The sequence below is a fragment of the Vicugna pacos genome, chromosome 9, assembly GCF_048564905.1.
Source record: "Vicugna pacos chromosome 9, VicPac4, whole genome shotgun sequence".
Taxonomy (NCBI): Eukaryota; Metazoa; Chordata; class Mammalia; order Artiodactyla; family Camelidae; genus Vicugna; species Vicugna pacos.
The window spans coordinates 5,161,266-5,176,484 of NC_132995.1; the positions used below are offsets into that span (position 1 = coordinate 5,161,266).

The following is a 15,219-nucleotide window of genomic DNA, read 5'->3' on the forward strand; positions in this document are numbered from 1 at the left end:
CCATACCTACCTCCAGCCAGAGTGGGAGACAGCAGGGACGGGGGGAGTGGATGTGGGGGTTTGGGGAAGGAAGAGTGCTGCGCCCCCTTCCGCACCCACCCATCCGTCCACACACACCCGCATGCGCGCACATACACGTGCAGGCTCACGCTCACACACACCCACTACACACGCACGATCCAGTTGACAGCCTGAGCTAAGAGAGGGGTGTAGGGTGGCCAGGGGTGAGTCACAATCGGAAAGGTGAACAGTGGCGAGAATGGCTGTAGAAAGATGCATAATTTTGCGTTATCCCTCACAGTGATGGGTTCTCTAAAGATCTTTCCTCCTCCCCTTCCTCTTCCTCTTCCTCTCTTCTTCCTCGGTGGCCGAGAGCTCTTCTGTTTCGTCGAGACCCACAGCGCTTGTTCCCCCTTTTCCTCTCGCTCTCGGCCGCAGGCCCCCCGCAGGGGGAGGCGAGCTGCACCGATTCTCCCTACATCCTCCACCACAGCCAGCCCAGGGCGGAGAGGAGGATCAGGGGCCCTGGGGGCCTCGGGGCCGAGTTCTCCAGGGATCCTGGGCCTGGGGGGAGAAAGAGGATCAGGGGAGGAGGCCCGGAGAGGGGAAACCCCATGTTTGTCTCTCCCAGGAGTCTTGTCTCTGCTTTGGTCTCGGAGGGTCTTGTCTGAGGCTGCCTCCTAGGGAACTTTCTGGGCTTTCACTCGGTGTTTCAGTCTTAGCATCTGTGATCCCTGTTCCCTCTGCCCGCAGACCTCCTCCCGCAGATCTTGGTAGGACTGGCTTCCTCTGACCATTGAGATCTCAGTTCAGATATCAGCCCCTCCAGGAAGCTTTCTCTGATGATCTGATCTAATGCTACCACCCCCAATCCTATTACTTATTTTCTTCGTAGCCCTTATGGATATTTAAAATTATTTTTGCTTATTTACGTGTTTATACATTTGTTTGCTTTTAATTTTATTTGTGTCTACTTGTTTATTGCTGTTCTACTGCTGCTGGACAGCAAGCTCTGCGAGTCCCCAGAGCTCGCCTCTTTTGTGCATTGCTGGGTCCCTAGTACCCAACGCCCAGCCCTAGGTGGGCGCTTAGTGAATATCAGTAGAGGGATAGGCTTCTTGCTCAGTCGCACTGCTTCTGAGTCTCAGCACGCGTCTCTTTCCTAAGTTCGAGGACATTCTCGGGGCGGTCTCGGCATCTCCACCTCCCTGGCCCCGCCCATTCAGCTCCCGCCCCGCCCACGCCGCCCAGGCCCCGCCCCGCCCGCCGCTCAGGGACGCACGCAGGAGCCGCATGGAGGCGCTGGACATTCCCAGCCGGTTGGCTGCGCGACACGTGTAGTTGCCGTAATGCCGGGCGCTCACGTTGGCGAAGAGAAGCATCGAGCGGGTGCGCTCCGTCTGCACCTTCAGGCCCTCGGCCGTGCCACTGCTCAGCCTGCCAGGGACCCGGGTCAGGGACCAGGCCGCAGGACCCGGCCTGGGACCCACTCGAGGCGGAGAGACCAGCCCTGCACCCGCATCCGCGACCATCAGGCTCCCCAATTCCCGATTCCCTGAAGACCCTGCATTCTGTACCCTACCCCAGCGATCTCTAGCCTCCTGTTCTAGCTCCCCATGGATCCCGGGCCACTCCCACCGACGCCCCTCTCCAGGCACCACTGCCCCTCAGGGACATTGGACTCTCCCAGTGTGTGACCCCCCCAACCTCTAGGTCTAGGGGTTCCCAGGCCACGCTGGACCCGGGTCCCAAGGGTCCCCTAAAGCTTCTCGGCCAGATCCTCAACAGCAACCCCTGACCCCAGACCTTCCTGAATAGCCGGAGGAGACTGGGCTCCAACATTTATCATCTTGGGACCCCAAATTTTTAGTAAGTCACCCCAGTCTCCCGGTGCCCAGTGGACCCCAAGACCTAGAAACTAGACCCCCAGGTCTCAGGACCCAGTACTCTGCTTCCTCTGCCCCATTCCCTGCAGTCCAAAGAACTGAGGACCCCACCACCACCATCCCCACGGCCCGCCCCGGTGCTGTCCTCACAGTCGGTCATCCTTGTACCACTGGAAATCCGCTGGAGGCACCGCCATGGCTTCGCAGCGCAAGAGGGCGGCCCGGCCTAGGGCCGTTCGGGCGCTGGTCACGTCCGTGATGGTCGGAGGATCTGGAGGGGGACCAGGGTCACCGAATTCTCCTAGCCCAGTGGGGACGAAAAGGCCCCGCCCCCATTCCCCTCCTCCGTCTTTCCCAGGAGTCCAGATCTCCAACCCCCTCCTTAGGCCAGACCCTTTCCTCCCTTAGACCCACCCCACCCCCTTCCTTCTCTCTCATATCCTTCATCCCCAGGGACCCAGGGCCCACCCTTCCTTTGGTGCCCAGTGCCCGGGGGTGGGATGGAGGGGGCCTCACAGTTGACTGTGACCAGCACGCGGCGACTGTCCGGTGCAGAGTTCACCCCGTTGTGAGTCACGCACTCGTATTCTCCAGCTTGGCCCCTTTGGATGTCGGAAATCTCAAGGATCTCCCCCTCGGAGGTGAAGCCGTCTGTTGAGGGAGGGAAGGGGAGGGGCGGGGCCAGACACAAACACTTAACACGGGACAACACGGGCACAACACGGACACACATCAGCGGGGCGGACACCGCAGGGCCTGGAGTGCCCGGCTCAGTAGGAGTAGGGAGGGGGCTAGCGGGGCCCAGGATCTCCTGGTAGGGGTGGGGCAGGGTGTGAGGATCTGGGGCCAAGTAACTAGAACCCAATGGTGATGGTCATAGAACTTGGGGAGCTCAGGGGATTCAGTGATCTGGGAGTCCATAACTCAGATCATGGGGCTCACAGGACCCAGTGGGGAGGATCCTAGGATCTTGAAGCTCAGAAAGATCCAGAAAATACAGACCCAATGGGGGAGGCTGTAGAGTTCTGTGATCTAGCTCTAGGGGTCCAAGGAATCAGGATCTGGTGACTGGGGACAGCAATCCAGATATCTGGGGTCTTATGCCAGAGCACTGGCTCAGATGACCCTTCGAGACTCAGAGCATCCAGGGAACCAGGATATCAAGACCAGAACTGTGGGGCTTACATGAACCAGTAGGCGAGGATCCAGGGATCTGAAACCTAGTTATTGGGTTCTGGGTCCCAGAGGATCTAGTGATTGGCACGGTTGGTCTCCAAAGACCCTGTGAGTGAGGATTTAGGGATCTGGGAACTAGTGGTGGAGATCCAGGTAAAAGGGGCGATGGATGATGGCACTGTTTTGGGACAGCTGTGGTTCTCAGCTGTACCATAAGAACTATTCAAAGGGCTTACTAAAACAGATTGTGGTGGTTGTGGTGGGGTTCTGACTCATTAAGCCGGGGATGGGCCCAAGAAGTGCATTTCCGGCAGATTTCCAGGTGATGCCAGTCTGGGGACCACACTTTGAGAACTGCTGCTCTAAAGGCATCCAGTAGAGGTGTAGTGATGTGAACAGGAGAGGAGACCGTGGGCCGGGGCTGTAGGCTCTGGCCACCTAGTAGGTAGGGGTCTGAGTCCAGGAGAATCCTGTGAACTGGTGAAGAGACTGGAGATACTGGGGACAGGGATGCGTGGCAAGCTGGGATCTCGCAGGTGATTTGGAGGAAATCATCCAGGCCTGGGATGGCAAGTGGGGACGGCTCTAAGGTTCTGGGGGGCTGCGGGTGAAATAACAGGACCAGGGTGGGAGGAGAAAACCCATCGTCACCAGAGTTGGGGAGGGATCAAGAGAGAGGGATAACTGGGGGCCCAGCTGGTGGAGAAGGGGAAGGGGCTCTCGGCCAGGGGTGGGGTCCTCACCTCGGAGCTGCCTCCAGGTGACTGTGGGCTCCGGCCGCCCCACAGCCAGGCAGAGCAGGTTCACGTTGCTCCCCTCATTCACCGTCACGGGCGAAGAGATATTCACGATGCGGGCGGGGACTGCAGGGAAGGTGAGTGAAGGCTAGGTGTGGGCCCTGGGACCCAGGATCCAGGCCCCAGCCCCTCCTCCCTCAGACCCGGGAGTCCCCGACATTTCCTGTCTTTCTGTAAGATTCCCTCTGTGTCCTCCCTTCCCTCTGGGCCTGGCTCCTTCTCCAGCTGCTGCTCCCGTGTTTTCCTCTCTCTTTCTCAGTCTCTTGTCTTTCTCCACCGTCCTCCTAACTTGGTTTCACTCTTCTATCTTCTGGCCTGAAGTCCTCCTTTCCAGTCTCTATTTGCATTTATGTATTAATTATTATTTTTTAAGAAAATCACTAAAATTAATTTATTTAATTAATGCTTATATTCTGCTTCTGGGTGTAAGCTCACCCTGTTCTAAGTGTTTTACAAAGATTAACTTGTTAAACCACCCCTCTGGGGTAGACATTGCTATATTCATCAATTCTAACACAGGGGGGCGTTCTCCACCTTGACCCCCTGTCCCATTTGAAGATTTCTGCCATCAGGAAGGCCTTACGAGGTAGGACACCAGAATTTAATAGGCAGGTTTCTTTCCCCTCTTCCAGCAGGGTATAAAATAAAGGTGCCCCTTCCAATTGACGATGTCTTGGATTTGATACATGACAACGTCATCTCTGTTTTGCAGATGAGGCGTCTGAGTCAGTCCGGCTTGCTCAAGGTCCCTCAGCCGGTGGGTGGCAGCGGCGAGGTTAGAAACCAGGGGATCTGGCTCCCAAGTCAGGGCTGGTCATGGCCCTGCTGGGCTGTCTCTGGGGTCCTGTCTCTCCAAGCGCTCCCTGTCCTCCAGACCACCTCTGATGCCATGCGAAGCAGCCTCCTGCCCCCTCCGTAGATCTCTCCAGCCCCACCTCTCCTGCTCTGAATTCTGCTGCATCCGGTCCCGCACGTGCTGTTCCTTTTCTGGGACCAGCCCTGCACCCAGCTGAAGGTCTCGGCTCAGACATTATGTCTGGGAAGCCACCTCTCCTTGAAAAGACACCTCCAGAGGGGCAGCGACAGCCTGTCTGGCTCCTTCTCTGTCCCCAGTGCGTGGAGCAATGCCTGCACATAGTAGGTACTCAATAAACAGGGCTGAGAGAATGGATGTGGTCTTCCTCCGCATGCCCCCTCGCCCCCATCGCTCTCCTGCACTAGAAGCTGTCCATGACTTCCCCTCCCTCTGCTTGGCTGAAATCTGTGAAGGAGGATGTGTGTCTGCCTTCCCACGGCTGCATCCCTGGGATCTGCGAGGACATGAGGGTCCCCTCTCCCCTGCATCTGCCACCTGCTTTCCCCTCCCCGCCTCCCTGGGACCCCAGCCGAGGGCTCACCGTGGACGATGAGGTAGACCTGAGTGGTGTACGGCTGGTGGCGGGTCTGGAAGGAGCAGGTGTAGAGGCCCTCATCGCCCAGCCCCACCTGGGTGATGAGGATGGAGAACTCCTCCGGCGTGTTGGTGAGCAGCCGCACCCGTGGGTCACTGGTCCAGCGATCGTTGCCCGCGTACAGGATGTTGGAGCGGTTCAGCCAGGCCACTCGGGTCACATGCTCATCGATGAAGCAGCTGGCAGGGAGGACGAGGGCAGGGCGGTTCTTCCCTCACCCACACCTGCCTGGCCCTCCAGGGTCCCCCATCTCAGGGGCTTGGAGTTGGGGGAGAGGAAGGCCTGTCACATCTCCAGTTCCCACAGCAGTCCTCGAAGGCAAGGGTGACTGTGCCCACTTTCCAGGTGGGCAAACTGAACCTCAGAGATGGACAGTTGTGAGCTCAAGTGTACAACAGAATAGCAGCTGATGGTTATTGAGTGATTGTTGTGTGTCAGAGAAGAGAGGGGAGAGAAAGTCTGGGGGAGAGGGACAGAGATGCAGAGTGATGACGAACCCAGAGACAGAAGGACAGAGACCCAGAAAGGGGGGGACAGGGACCCAGAGTGGGGAGGGACCGAGCCTGGGACAACATGATCCTGGCTCTCACTGACTAAATGGTCACAGTGGGCCACGCTGTCTGAGCTCAGGGTGTGTGCATAGACTTGAATCTTCACAACAACTCACTCGGTGGCGACCATTCCCCTGCCCATTTGACAGATGGGGACACTGAGGCCCATGGGTGGAGCTGGGCCCAGAGTTTCTGCCCCAGTGGCCTCTCTCCTGATGGGGGAGGTATGGGCTGTGCCTGCAAGTCAGGACCATTTCCCCCTAAGAAAGGTGAGGGGGCAACCCCCTCCGAGTCCCGTACCTGAGGGTGGCGTTGTCACCTTCACACACCGTGTAGTTGTCTGCTGGGGAGCTGAACTCCAGGCTCTGGGAGAGCAGCCCTGCAGAAGGGGAGTGGCTCAGCTCAGCAGGGACAGTACACGTACACACACACACACACACACACTGGCACACATGTTCACTGATGTTTCTCTTTCTGTTTTTTTTGGGGGGGGAGGTAATTAAGTTTATTAATTAATTAATTAATTCTTTTTGATGGAGAGACTGGGGATTGAACCCAGGACCTCGGGCATGCTAAGCATGCGCTCTGCCACTGAGCTATATCCTCCCTCACTGATGCTTCCAGAGATGCCCACAGCAGACACACTCAGAACCAACACATGCAATCAGTACCTTCCCACAAGCCCACACCGCCCAGACACACAAACCTACATTCCTCCAGAGACATGGAGACGACAGCCAACCCCAGCACACAAGCACAAGTGTGTGTGCGCACTGACACACGGGCACCAGTACTCAATGCACGCATTCACAGAGGCTGCGTACAGACACCCACACCGACGGATGCACAGATTCATAATTACAGAAATGCATAGGCACAAATGCACACAGATCCACACACACAGATCCACATGGACACTGACACACCCACACATGGGAACACACGGGCACACACAGACATGTTCACAAGTAGTGTACAGACACACACACACACACACACAGATTCAAGAATCCACGATGGGGAGGAGGGCAGGGCTCAGTGGTAGAGCGCATGCTTAGCATGGACCAGGTCTTGGGGTTCCTCCCAGTACCTCCATTAACAAATAAATAAACCAAATTACCTCTCCCACTTAAAATAAAAAAAAAAAATTTAAATCTACAGATAGGTGCACATATGAAGATACACACGTACACACGCACAGATACACACGTAAACGGGCGCCCGTCTATGTATTCAGACTCATGGGTATGCAGGTACCTATGTACACAGACACATGTACGTGTGTAACAGACACGTGCACTCAGCACACACATGTACACGCCTGAATTCAGAAATACATGGAAAGACACGCAGCGCCAGCGGCTCGCAGATACTCAACACCCACGTATGTCTACACAGACCTACAGACACGCGTATGCAAACACGCGCAGGAACACAGATGTCTGCGTACATCCACGCAGACACACGTCTATCACAGACGCACAGTCTGCCCTTGGGCCTGGTGTACAGCCGCACGCAAGCCTCCGCAGCCCCCCGCGTCTACGCAGACACCCCGGAGTGCCCATGCCCAGCGGGGCACTCTCTGGCGGGCGCCTGCCCACGCCTGCCTGCGCGCCCCAGCGCCCGGCAGAGCCCCCACCCCCACCCATTCATCTCTCTGTGGACCGTGGCCAGCGGCTGGACCGGGGCCAGGGAGTGGGGGCTGGGCACGCAGAGGCAGCGGATGGAGACAGCACCAGGAGGGGGAGAGGCTGCAGAGGCCAGGTGACCTTGGGTGCCTGGGGAGGGAGGGCCCCATCCAGGGCTGCCCTGGTGCCCCGCCCCAGGATGAGGAGCTAATTAATCTAATGAATTAATTGCCCGTGCCGCCCCAATGACTCCCGGAGGCCCTCTCCATCAGCAGCTCCACAGGACGGGGCGGGGGCAGAGCCAGTGCAGTGGGCTCGCCGGGCCCTGGGATTGGGGGCCGGGCCCTGCAGCCGGGGGCCGGAGTCCCTCCTGCGCTTTGAAGAGCCCTGGAGGGAGGGAAGGGACTAGCTCTCCCTGCGCTGTGCGGAGGTGGGGCGGGTGTGTGCCACACACACCCCGGTAACAGGAGGGGACGTCCAGGGGACAGACAGACACACACACACAGAGTCACTAGGGTCCCGGAAAGATGCACTGAGCCAGCCCCAGGGTCAGAAAACAGTCCCACGAGCAGTCACAGGAACCGGGTAGGGCCTGCTGGGAGGGACAGGAGCACACACGCCGAGGCGCACAGCCGGAGACACACACCCAGCAGAAGGTCAGTGAGAAAGGACAGCTCTCTCCCAGAAGCACTCCTGTCAGCCACAGGAGGGGCAGCTCTGGGCCCAGCCGCCATTGCATCCTGACTCGACCCACCATATATAACCGATCCACACGGTTACACGGACACCAGCAGCCCCCCACGCGCAGGTGCAAAGTCTACACACGGTTACGCGCACGCACACACACGTTGGCCTAATCAGTCACAGTGACACTACCAGCCCAGGAGCCATACTCGTCCCCACCCCCTCCCTCTGGAAAGTCATGCAGGAAGCTCCAGGTTGTGTAATGGAACAGTGACAGGGGCAGAGCCTCTCAAATACAAAGGGGCCGCCGCCCTGGGCCAAGAATCCGGCGCATGCAGGCATGCTGTCACCGACGATCAGATCACACACAGCCATAGCCACATGCACAGACACATACACACACGCCCCACAGTATTTGTCATACTCTTGGTCACACACATCCCAGACCAAGGTTTCTCCATCTCTGCACCACTGACACTTGGGGCCGGGTGATTCTACTTTGTGGGGTCGTCTTGTGCAGTGTTAGGATGTTCGGCAGCATCCATGGCCTCCACCCTCTAGATGCCAGTAGCTCCCCCAACCAAAAATGCCTCTGGACAGGAGGAAGGGTATAGCTGCGTGGTAGAGGGCGTGCTTAGCATTCACGAGGTCCTGGGTGCAATCCCCAGTGCCTCCATTAAAATAAATAAGTAAATAAATAAATAAACCTAATTACCTCCCCGCCCCCGACATTGCCAGATACCTCCTAGGGGGCAAAATCACCACCAGCCCCACCTTGCCCCGCCTGTCTCCCCACCAGCCCTGTGACAGCCACTGTCCAAGGTTAAGGGGAATGACCCCAGTCTGGGGCTGAAGAGGGAGCTGTTCAAGGTGCCCCTCAAAGCTTCAGGGCAGAACCCGGGGCTCTCGAGCTCAGCCTAGGGCCCTGGGGTGGGGTGTCGACCTCACAGAGGCAGGTAGGATCTTAATCATATGTCCCAACAGACAGAAAAACAGCCAAGACAGACAGACACACACTCCTTGCCAGGGAACCTCTCCAACACTCAAAGCGGGCCCTGCCCCTCCAGTGGCTCCCCACTGCCTTCAGGTTGAAGTCCCAGCCCCTCAGCCTGGCATCGCTTTCCTGCCTCCCCTCCCCTGATGCACATGTGGCGGAGAGGAGAGGCGGCCTGTATGAGCTCATATGCGCTGCCACTCTGCTCCCAGGGCACCGTGGATCAGAGTCGTCTGCCTCCCCCACCTGCTCCTCCAGGGCAGGGCCAGGCTCAGACCATCTGTGTCCCCAGCACACCCAGCTGGGCCCTGGCTGAGGGCAGTCTCAGGAGATGAGTGATGAAGTTATCTCAAGTGGGTTTTTGATTCCTGGTCTGTGTGTCTATAAATTTGGATGTCGTGGGTCTGCATGTCTCTCGCACAGTTACTACACATCAAGATCAGGAGGACTGTCTGGGCTGTGTGACCCTGGGTAAGTCCCTTCCCCTCTCTGGGCTTCAGTAAATGGAGCAGGGGTCAGGTTAGCCATTACATCACCCTCTCTGCCCCTGGGCCCGGCCCCTCCCTCTGTCTCAGTCCCAATTACCATGGGTTGTGTCCAGGTTGGCTTCCCTCACCAGATGGGATCCTCTCAGGGTGGGGCTTGGGTGTGACCCACGTCTGAGTCCCAGCATCACTGGGCTCAAGGCTTGGCCCACAGGTGGCCTCAAGAGGTGTTTAATGTATAAATAAACAAGCTAGTGCACATGAAGTGCATTCCGTAGGAATTCTGCTTGGAAAACTCTGGCTCCCTATAACCTCCATCCCTGGTCTGTGTTCCCACAATGCCTGAACTACCTCCATTAGAGCTCTGATCACACTGTGTTGACTATCTGTGTTTGTCTCCCCATCTGACTATAAGTTTCTTGAGGGCAGAGCCTGGCTCTGACTCAGGTCTGTGTCTCCAGCATCTCCAACCACAGGGCCTGGCCCGGAAGGCCTTGGGAAATATTCCTTGAATGGATGTAAATGGGTGCCTACAACATGCTTCTGCAACTCTTGAGCTCCTACTCATTCTTCAAAACCCCAAATCAAATGCCCCCTCCTCCAGGAGTACTGTTCAAGACAGAGTCTCCGCTTTCTCTACTAGGTACCCTCTGACTCAGCTGGGACAGTGTCCAGGGTGTCTCCTCTACCTGATCAGGAGCTCCCCGAGGGCCTGGAGTCTTGGCTGTGTCCCCCAAAGCTGGGCTTAGCTCTGAGCAGGGAACTGTTTGTAGAAGTAATTGATGGTCTCTAGAGACTGGATGAGAAAGCCCTGAGAAGCCTAGGCTGAGAGATTAAACATCTGCCCCACCCTTTCCCAGCAGGGTGATCTCCAGCCAGTCTGAGCCTCAGTTTCCCCAACTGTATTGCAGAAAGGAGAAAAGTAATAGCTCTTCCCTCTGAGGGTCTTTGTCAGGGATTCCAGGAGAACATGCAAACAAAACATTTAGCTCAGTGCTTAGCATGCAGAAAGGGTCCAGTAAATGCTAGCTGATCCTAACAGCACCTTCTTTTTAAAGAAACAGCTATAGTTATCCCTGATTCGGTGTTGGTCCCCGGGGGCTGGGGGGAGAGGGAGAGCAAGGCAGGTCCGGGTTGTGGGTTGCTCTCTGCCCAGCACCCACCCCTGAGTCGCCGACTCCCGTACAGATGCCCCATTAGCATCTGCTGCGCCCACCGCCAAGCCAGCAGAAGCAGGCTGTGAAAAGAATGACCCGGGGAGCCGGGCTGCCTGGGTTCAAACCCCAGCTGGGCTGCCAAGTTGCACAAGTTACTCCCCCTCACTGGGACTCAGTTTCCCCACCTGTAAACCAGGGACAGTCATCGTGGAGGATGAAAAGTCACCCAAGCAATGGGTTCAAACAGCTCTGTGTGTTGGCTGATTGGCCAGTTATGTGGCAGGTGGCAGGCTGTGGGCAGGGGTGGGGGGGAGATCCAGTGGTGACTGGAGGGACCACCTGGGTCTCTGCCAGTTCAGACTGGCAGCCCTCACACCTGTTCGATAAACCAAGGACTGAAGGTCGCAGTGGGTGAGTTTCCTTCTCTTGAGAGGAGGGGATTTCTAGCCACCTGAGTGACCCTGAGTCGTAGACAAGGACGCCCCTCAAAGGAACTCAGGCAAAGCTGGGACCCTCCAATGGGGTGGGGAGTGCTTGGATTCCACCACCCTAGAACCCACAGATGGAAAATGTGTCTGAGCCAGTGGCGGGCGCTCAGGGAGCTGGGGGTGGAAGTGTCACTGGATGGAGGGGGATTGGGGGGTGCGTGTGGCTCTGGCTTAGAAGGGCTGTGAGAAGGGGCCGGGCCTGGTCTAACTCCCACTGAGGAACCCCCAGACCCCTCTTCCTCTTTGCTGACCTCGTAAGTCCTTCTTATCCCGGACGCCCGGAATCAGGATGCTAAGCCTAGAATCCTGGAACTTTCCACACGCTGGCCATTCCTTCTTGCTGGTTGCCACCTCAGGGCCTTTGCCTCTGCCGTTCCCTTGGGATCTTTCCAAGGCCAATGTCTCCCCTCTTGGTCTGACCTCCACTCAGCTGTTCAGACACCACCTGCGCTCACAAGGCCAACCCGTCTGCCGAGTCATTCTCACGTTCTCGGCGTTACATATCTTCTCTGAAATTACCTGTTTACCTACTTGCTTGTTGTTAGGTTTTGTTCTAGTTTGATCTCTCTCCATCCCACTAGAACGTAAACTCCGTGAGGGCAGGGAGTTCATCTGGCTCCCTCACTGCTGTGTTTATAGATCCCCAGTGCCTGGAACAGCGACTGTGTGCTCAGTAAATACGTGTTAAATGAGCCCACAGTGAGGCAGAGTCCTCAGTCCAGGCAAATCGGGTGCCTGGCGGGGGCAGCCGGTCCCCATGCCCAGCTCACTCTGCCCCCACTCCGTCTAACACGACAGAGGAACTGCCCCCAAATCCCCTGCTGCAGTGACTTTTGTAAGTGGATATATATAGGTGTGTGTGTGTGTGTATGTGCGTGGGCATAAAGAATTTAGAAAAAAAAAAAGTAAAGCTAGAACAATCTCTACAGATGCCGGGGAGGTAGAGTTTAAGTGGGAAAAAAGCCAGTGGCAGGGAAATGGCTTTATTTTGTTTCTATCTTGGGAAATACACCAACAACCCCCTCACAGATGTTGAACTCTGCGTGTCTGACTGTGTGAGTGAGAGAAGGCTGGGGAGGCCGTGCTCCCGGCTGTGAACCCCTCGCTCTCTCTCTCTCTTGTGACAGTGGGTTTGGGGAGGGTGGGGGTGGGACGCGGTGGGGTTTGCTCTCGCGCAGACCTGACGTGGCTGGTTCACCTGTGTGCATTCCCCCCCTAATGTGGAACACATCAAATGAATCAACGGGAAGAGAGGCAATCTGGTACCTCCTCCACGGGCTTTTTCTCAGGCAGCCCTAACAGTCAGTGGGTGGTGGGTTATCTTTCTGCCATCCTAATCCTGTCTTTGTTCACCCCTGTCCCATCCCTCTTGCATGCAGTTCTCAGATGGGGGACAAAAGGTCCGGGGGTGGGAAAGGACTTGACCTAGGTCACAGACCACCTCTTGGCTCCCCTAAGAGACACGTGGTGTGACAAGGAGGAACACTTACAGAGTCAGGGAGGGAGGGACAGATGTGCTGAGCCCAGCAGGGAGGGACAGACAGGGACCAAAGACAGAGACAAATAGGATGTCACCCAGGGCTAGGGAACCCCAGAAATGGCTGAGACTTGAGAAAGACTTAAACAGGCAAGTGATAGAGAGATACAGACAGGTTGGTAGAAAGTCAGACAGTGATTCAGACAGGTCATGTGGGAGGGTTCCTCAGACCTCTGCACCAGTGAGGTAGGGACCCTCCGGCCCTCTGTGGCCCGGCCCAGCATCCTACCTACACTGGGCTGAGTGTGTGCGACTGTGGGCGGCTGCAGGTGTGGCTGGCTCCAGGTCGGACTTGGTGATGGGTGTTTATATGGCTATGCCTGACTGCTGTGTGTGGGCGGGAAGCTGAGAGTGGCTGTCTGGCTGAGACTGTCTCGATGGTGTGTCCCTGACTCTGTGATCTTGTGTTAGGGCAGGGCCTGGGGGGATCCTCCAGAAGCCTTGAATTAGCTCTGTTCCCTGCCTCCTGCCTTCTTGCTGTCCCCTCCCCTCCTTAAGGAGCATCTCCTGGACCCCAGGATGCCAGCCCGATGGGGAGATCCGAGATCTAGTTCTACATCCTATTAACAGAGACTGCCAGGTTCACCACCTGAGCCCCCCACTTTCCATTCTCCTCTTCCTGCTCTGTGGAGACCAGCTCCCAGGCCCCCTTCCCCACTGGGAGGGCTGAGATTAACCCTCTGATCCCATGTTAACCCTTTCCTTTCCTCCCTTCTCAATCAGCCCCCGTCTCTCACCCTCCATCCTGCCCCAAACCAAATATTCAGCCAGAGCGTTCTATGTCTGAGTCCCCAGCCCAGCACCCCAACTTCTTGCCTTCTTTCATTCTCCCACACATAACGGCAACACTCCAAACACTAACACTTTCTTCCAACCTAGACGACGCAGCTGGGGACTTCAGCCCCTTACCAGGTGGGAAACCAGACCCCACCCCCTTCTTTTCCTGGCCCTGGGACGTAGGTCCAAGACACCTCTGCCCCCTCCTCTTACTGATCCTGGGAAGATACCACCCCCCCACCTCTGCTCAGAAGCGCCTACCCCAGCCCTCAGGCCAGGACCCCCAAGGGGACCCTCTCCTCGTAGAGATGAAGACCCCGGACGGGGCAGCTCCCCTATCTCCCCCCAACTCAGTTCAGAGATCCTGCTCAGAGACCCTTACTTTCGCGTCTCCCTCCCCGACCCGGAGCCGCAGCCTCCCGCCCCCCACGCCGGGACCAGGGGTCCACGACCCTGTCTCTCCTGCCCGGAGAAGCAGACCTCCGCTCCTAGGCCCAGGCTCAGGCCCCAGGACGGGGACCCCCGCCCCCGGGCATGGATCCAGATGTCCGAGTTCCCCATTCCCAGGTAGGGGATGCGGCCCCCGCCCCCGGGCCCAGACCTCGGCGACCGGGGGCCTCCCCTTCTCCGCCCTGAGATGCAGCCCCCCCTCCCCGCCCCCAATCCCCGCCCGGGACCCTGGAGTCCAGGACCAGTCCCCCCGCCCCCGGCGCTGCGGTACCTCGGCTGATGACGGCCAGGCCGGCCAGGGCGGCGGCGGCGAGAAGCCGGAGCCGGGCCCCGGGCGCAGGGGGGGGCATCGCGGCAGCGGCGGCGCGAAGGGGGAGGGGAAAGGGGGGGCCGGTCCGGGGCGCGCGAGGCCTGGGGGGAGAGGGGAAGGGGGAGGGGGACCCCGCCTGCGGCTGCACCGGCCCGGGGGGCGGCGGGGGCGGGGGGAGGGGGCTGGGGGGGCGCGACGAGGCGGCCGGAGCTGCTGCAGACCCGGGGAGGGGGCGGCGCTGACGGGCAGGAAGACCGACCAATCAGGGGAGGCGGGGGGCCGGGGAGGCGGGGCCAAGGGGGGGTTGCTTGTTGGAGGGAGAGGCCTTTGTTACTGCGGCCCGGCCCCTACCCCCTCCCATCCCGGGCGTCCCCACGGCTTCCCACCTCGGATCCCTAGGAACCCTGGGCCTGGGCCACTTCCCGGAGCCCACCTCCCTCCTGCTTCAGGTCCCGATCTCATCCTCCCTCAGACACAGAAATCTCGCCTCCCAGCCCCCTTTTCCCCCAGCCCCCTACTCTCTGCGACCCAAGAGTCCAGGCCTCCAGCTCCTTCCTCCTCAGACCCTGGATTCTGGTCCCTCAGTCCCCATCTCCCCCAGACCCAGGAGTCACAGCATCCAGTCCCTTCTTCCTGTGGGTCATCGTTCAGCTCCTCCATCTACTTTCATAAATTAGACTGACTTCTGGGGTGAAATTTACTTCTTCCCTCCACCCCAACCCTCATGCTCAGGATAACAGGAGAATGGGGAGAGATGGGGGACCTGACCTTGGGAGATGGCAATCCAGGGTCTAGGTACAAAAAGTCCCCACTCCTCATTCTTTCCCTTACTTGCCTGTGTGACCTTG

At 58.0% G+C, this 15,219-nt stretch overlaps 1 protein-coding gene across 1 annotated transcript; it reads right to left on the minus strand.

Annotated features, from left to right (window-relative positions):
- Nucleotides 1–260: 260 nt before the first annotated feature.
- IGLON5 (IgLON family member 5) lies at nt 261–14,441 on the minus strand. The gene is made up of 8 exons (XM_072968603.1): nt 14,333–14,441; nt 6,162–6,240; nt 5,257–5,489; nt 3,806–3,925; nt 2,403–2,537; nt 2,037–2,157; nt 1,283–1,437; nt 261–564 (listed from the first exon to the last, which is right to left on the minus strand). Exons 1-8 carry the CDS (start codon nt 14,409–14,411, stop codon nt 476–478), a joined length of 1,011 nt encoding a protein of 336 aa, XP_072824704.1. The 5' UTR covers nt 14,412–14,441; the 3' UTR covers nt 261–475.
- Nucleotides 14,442–15,219: the final 778 nt, after the last annotated feature.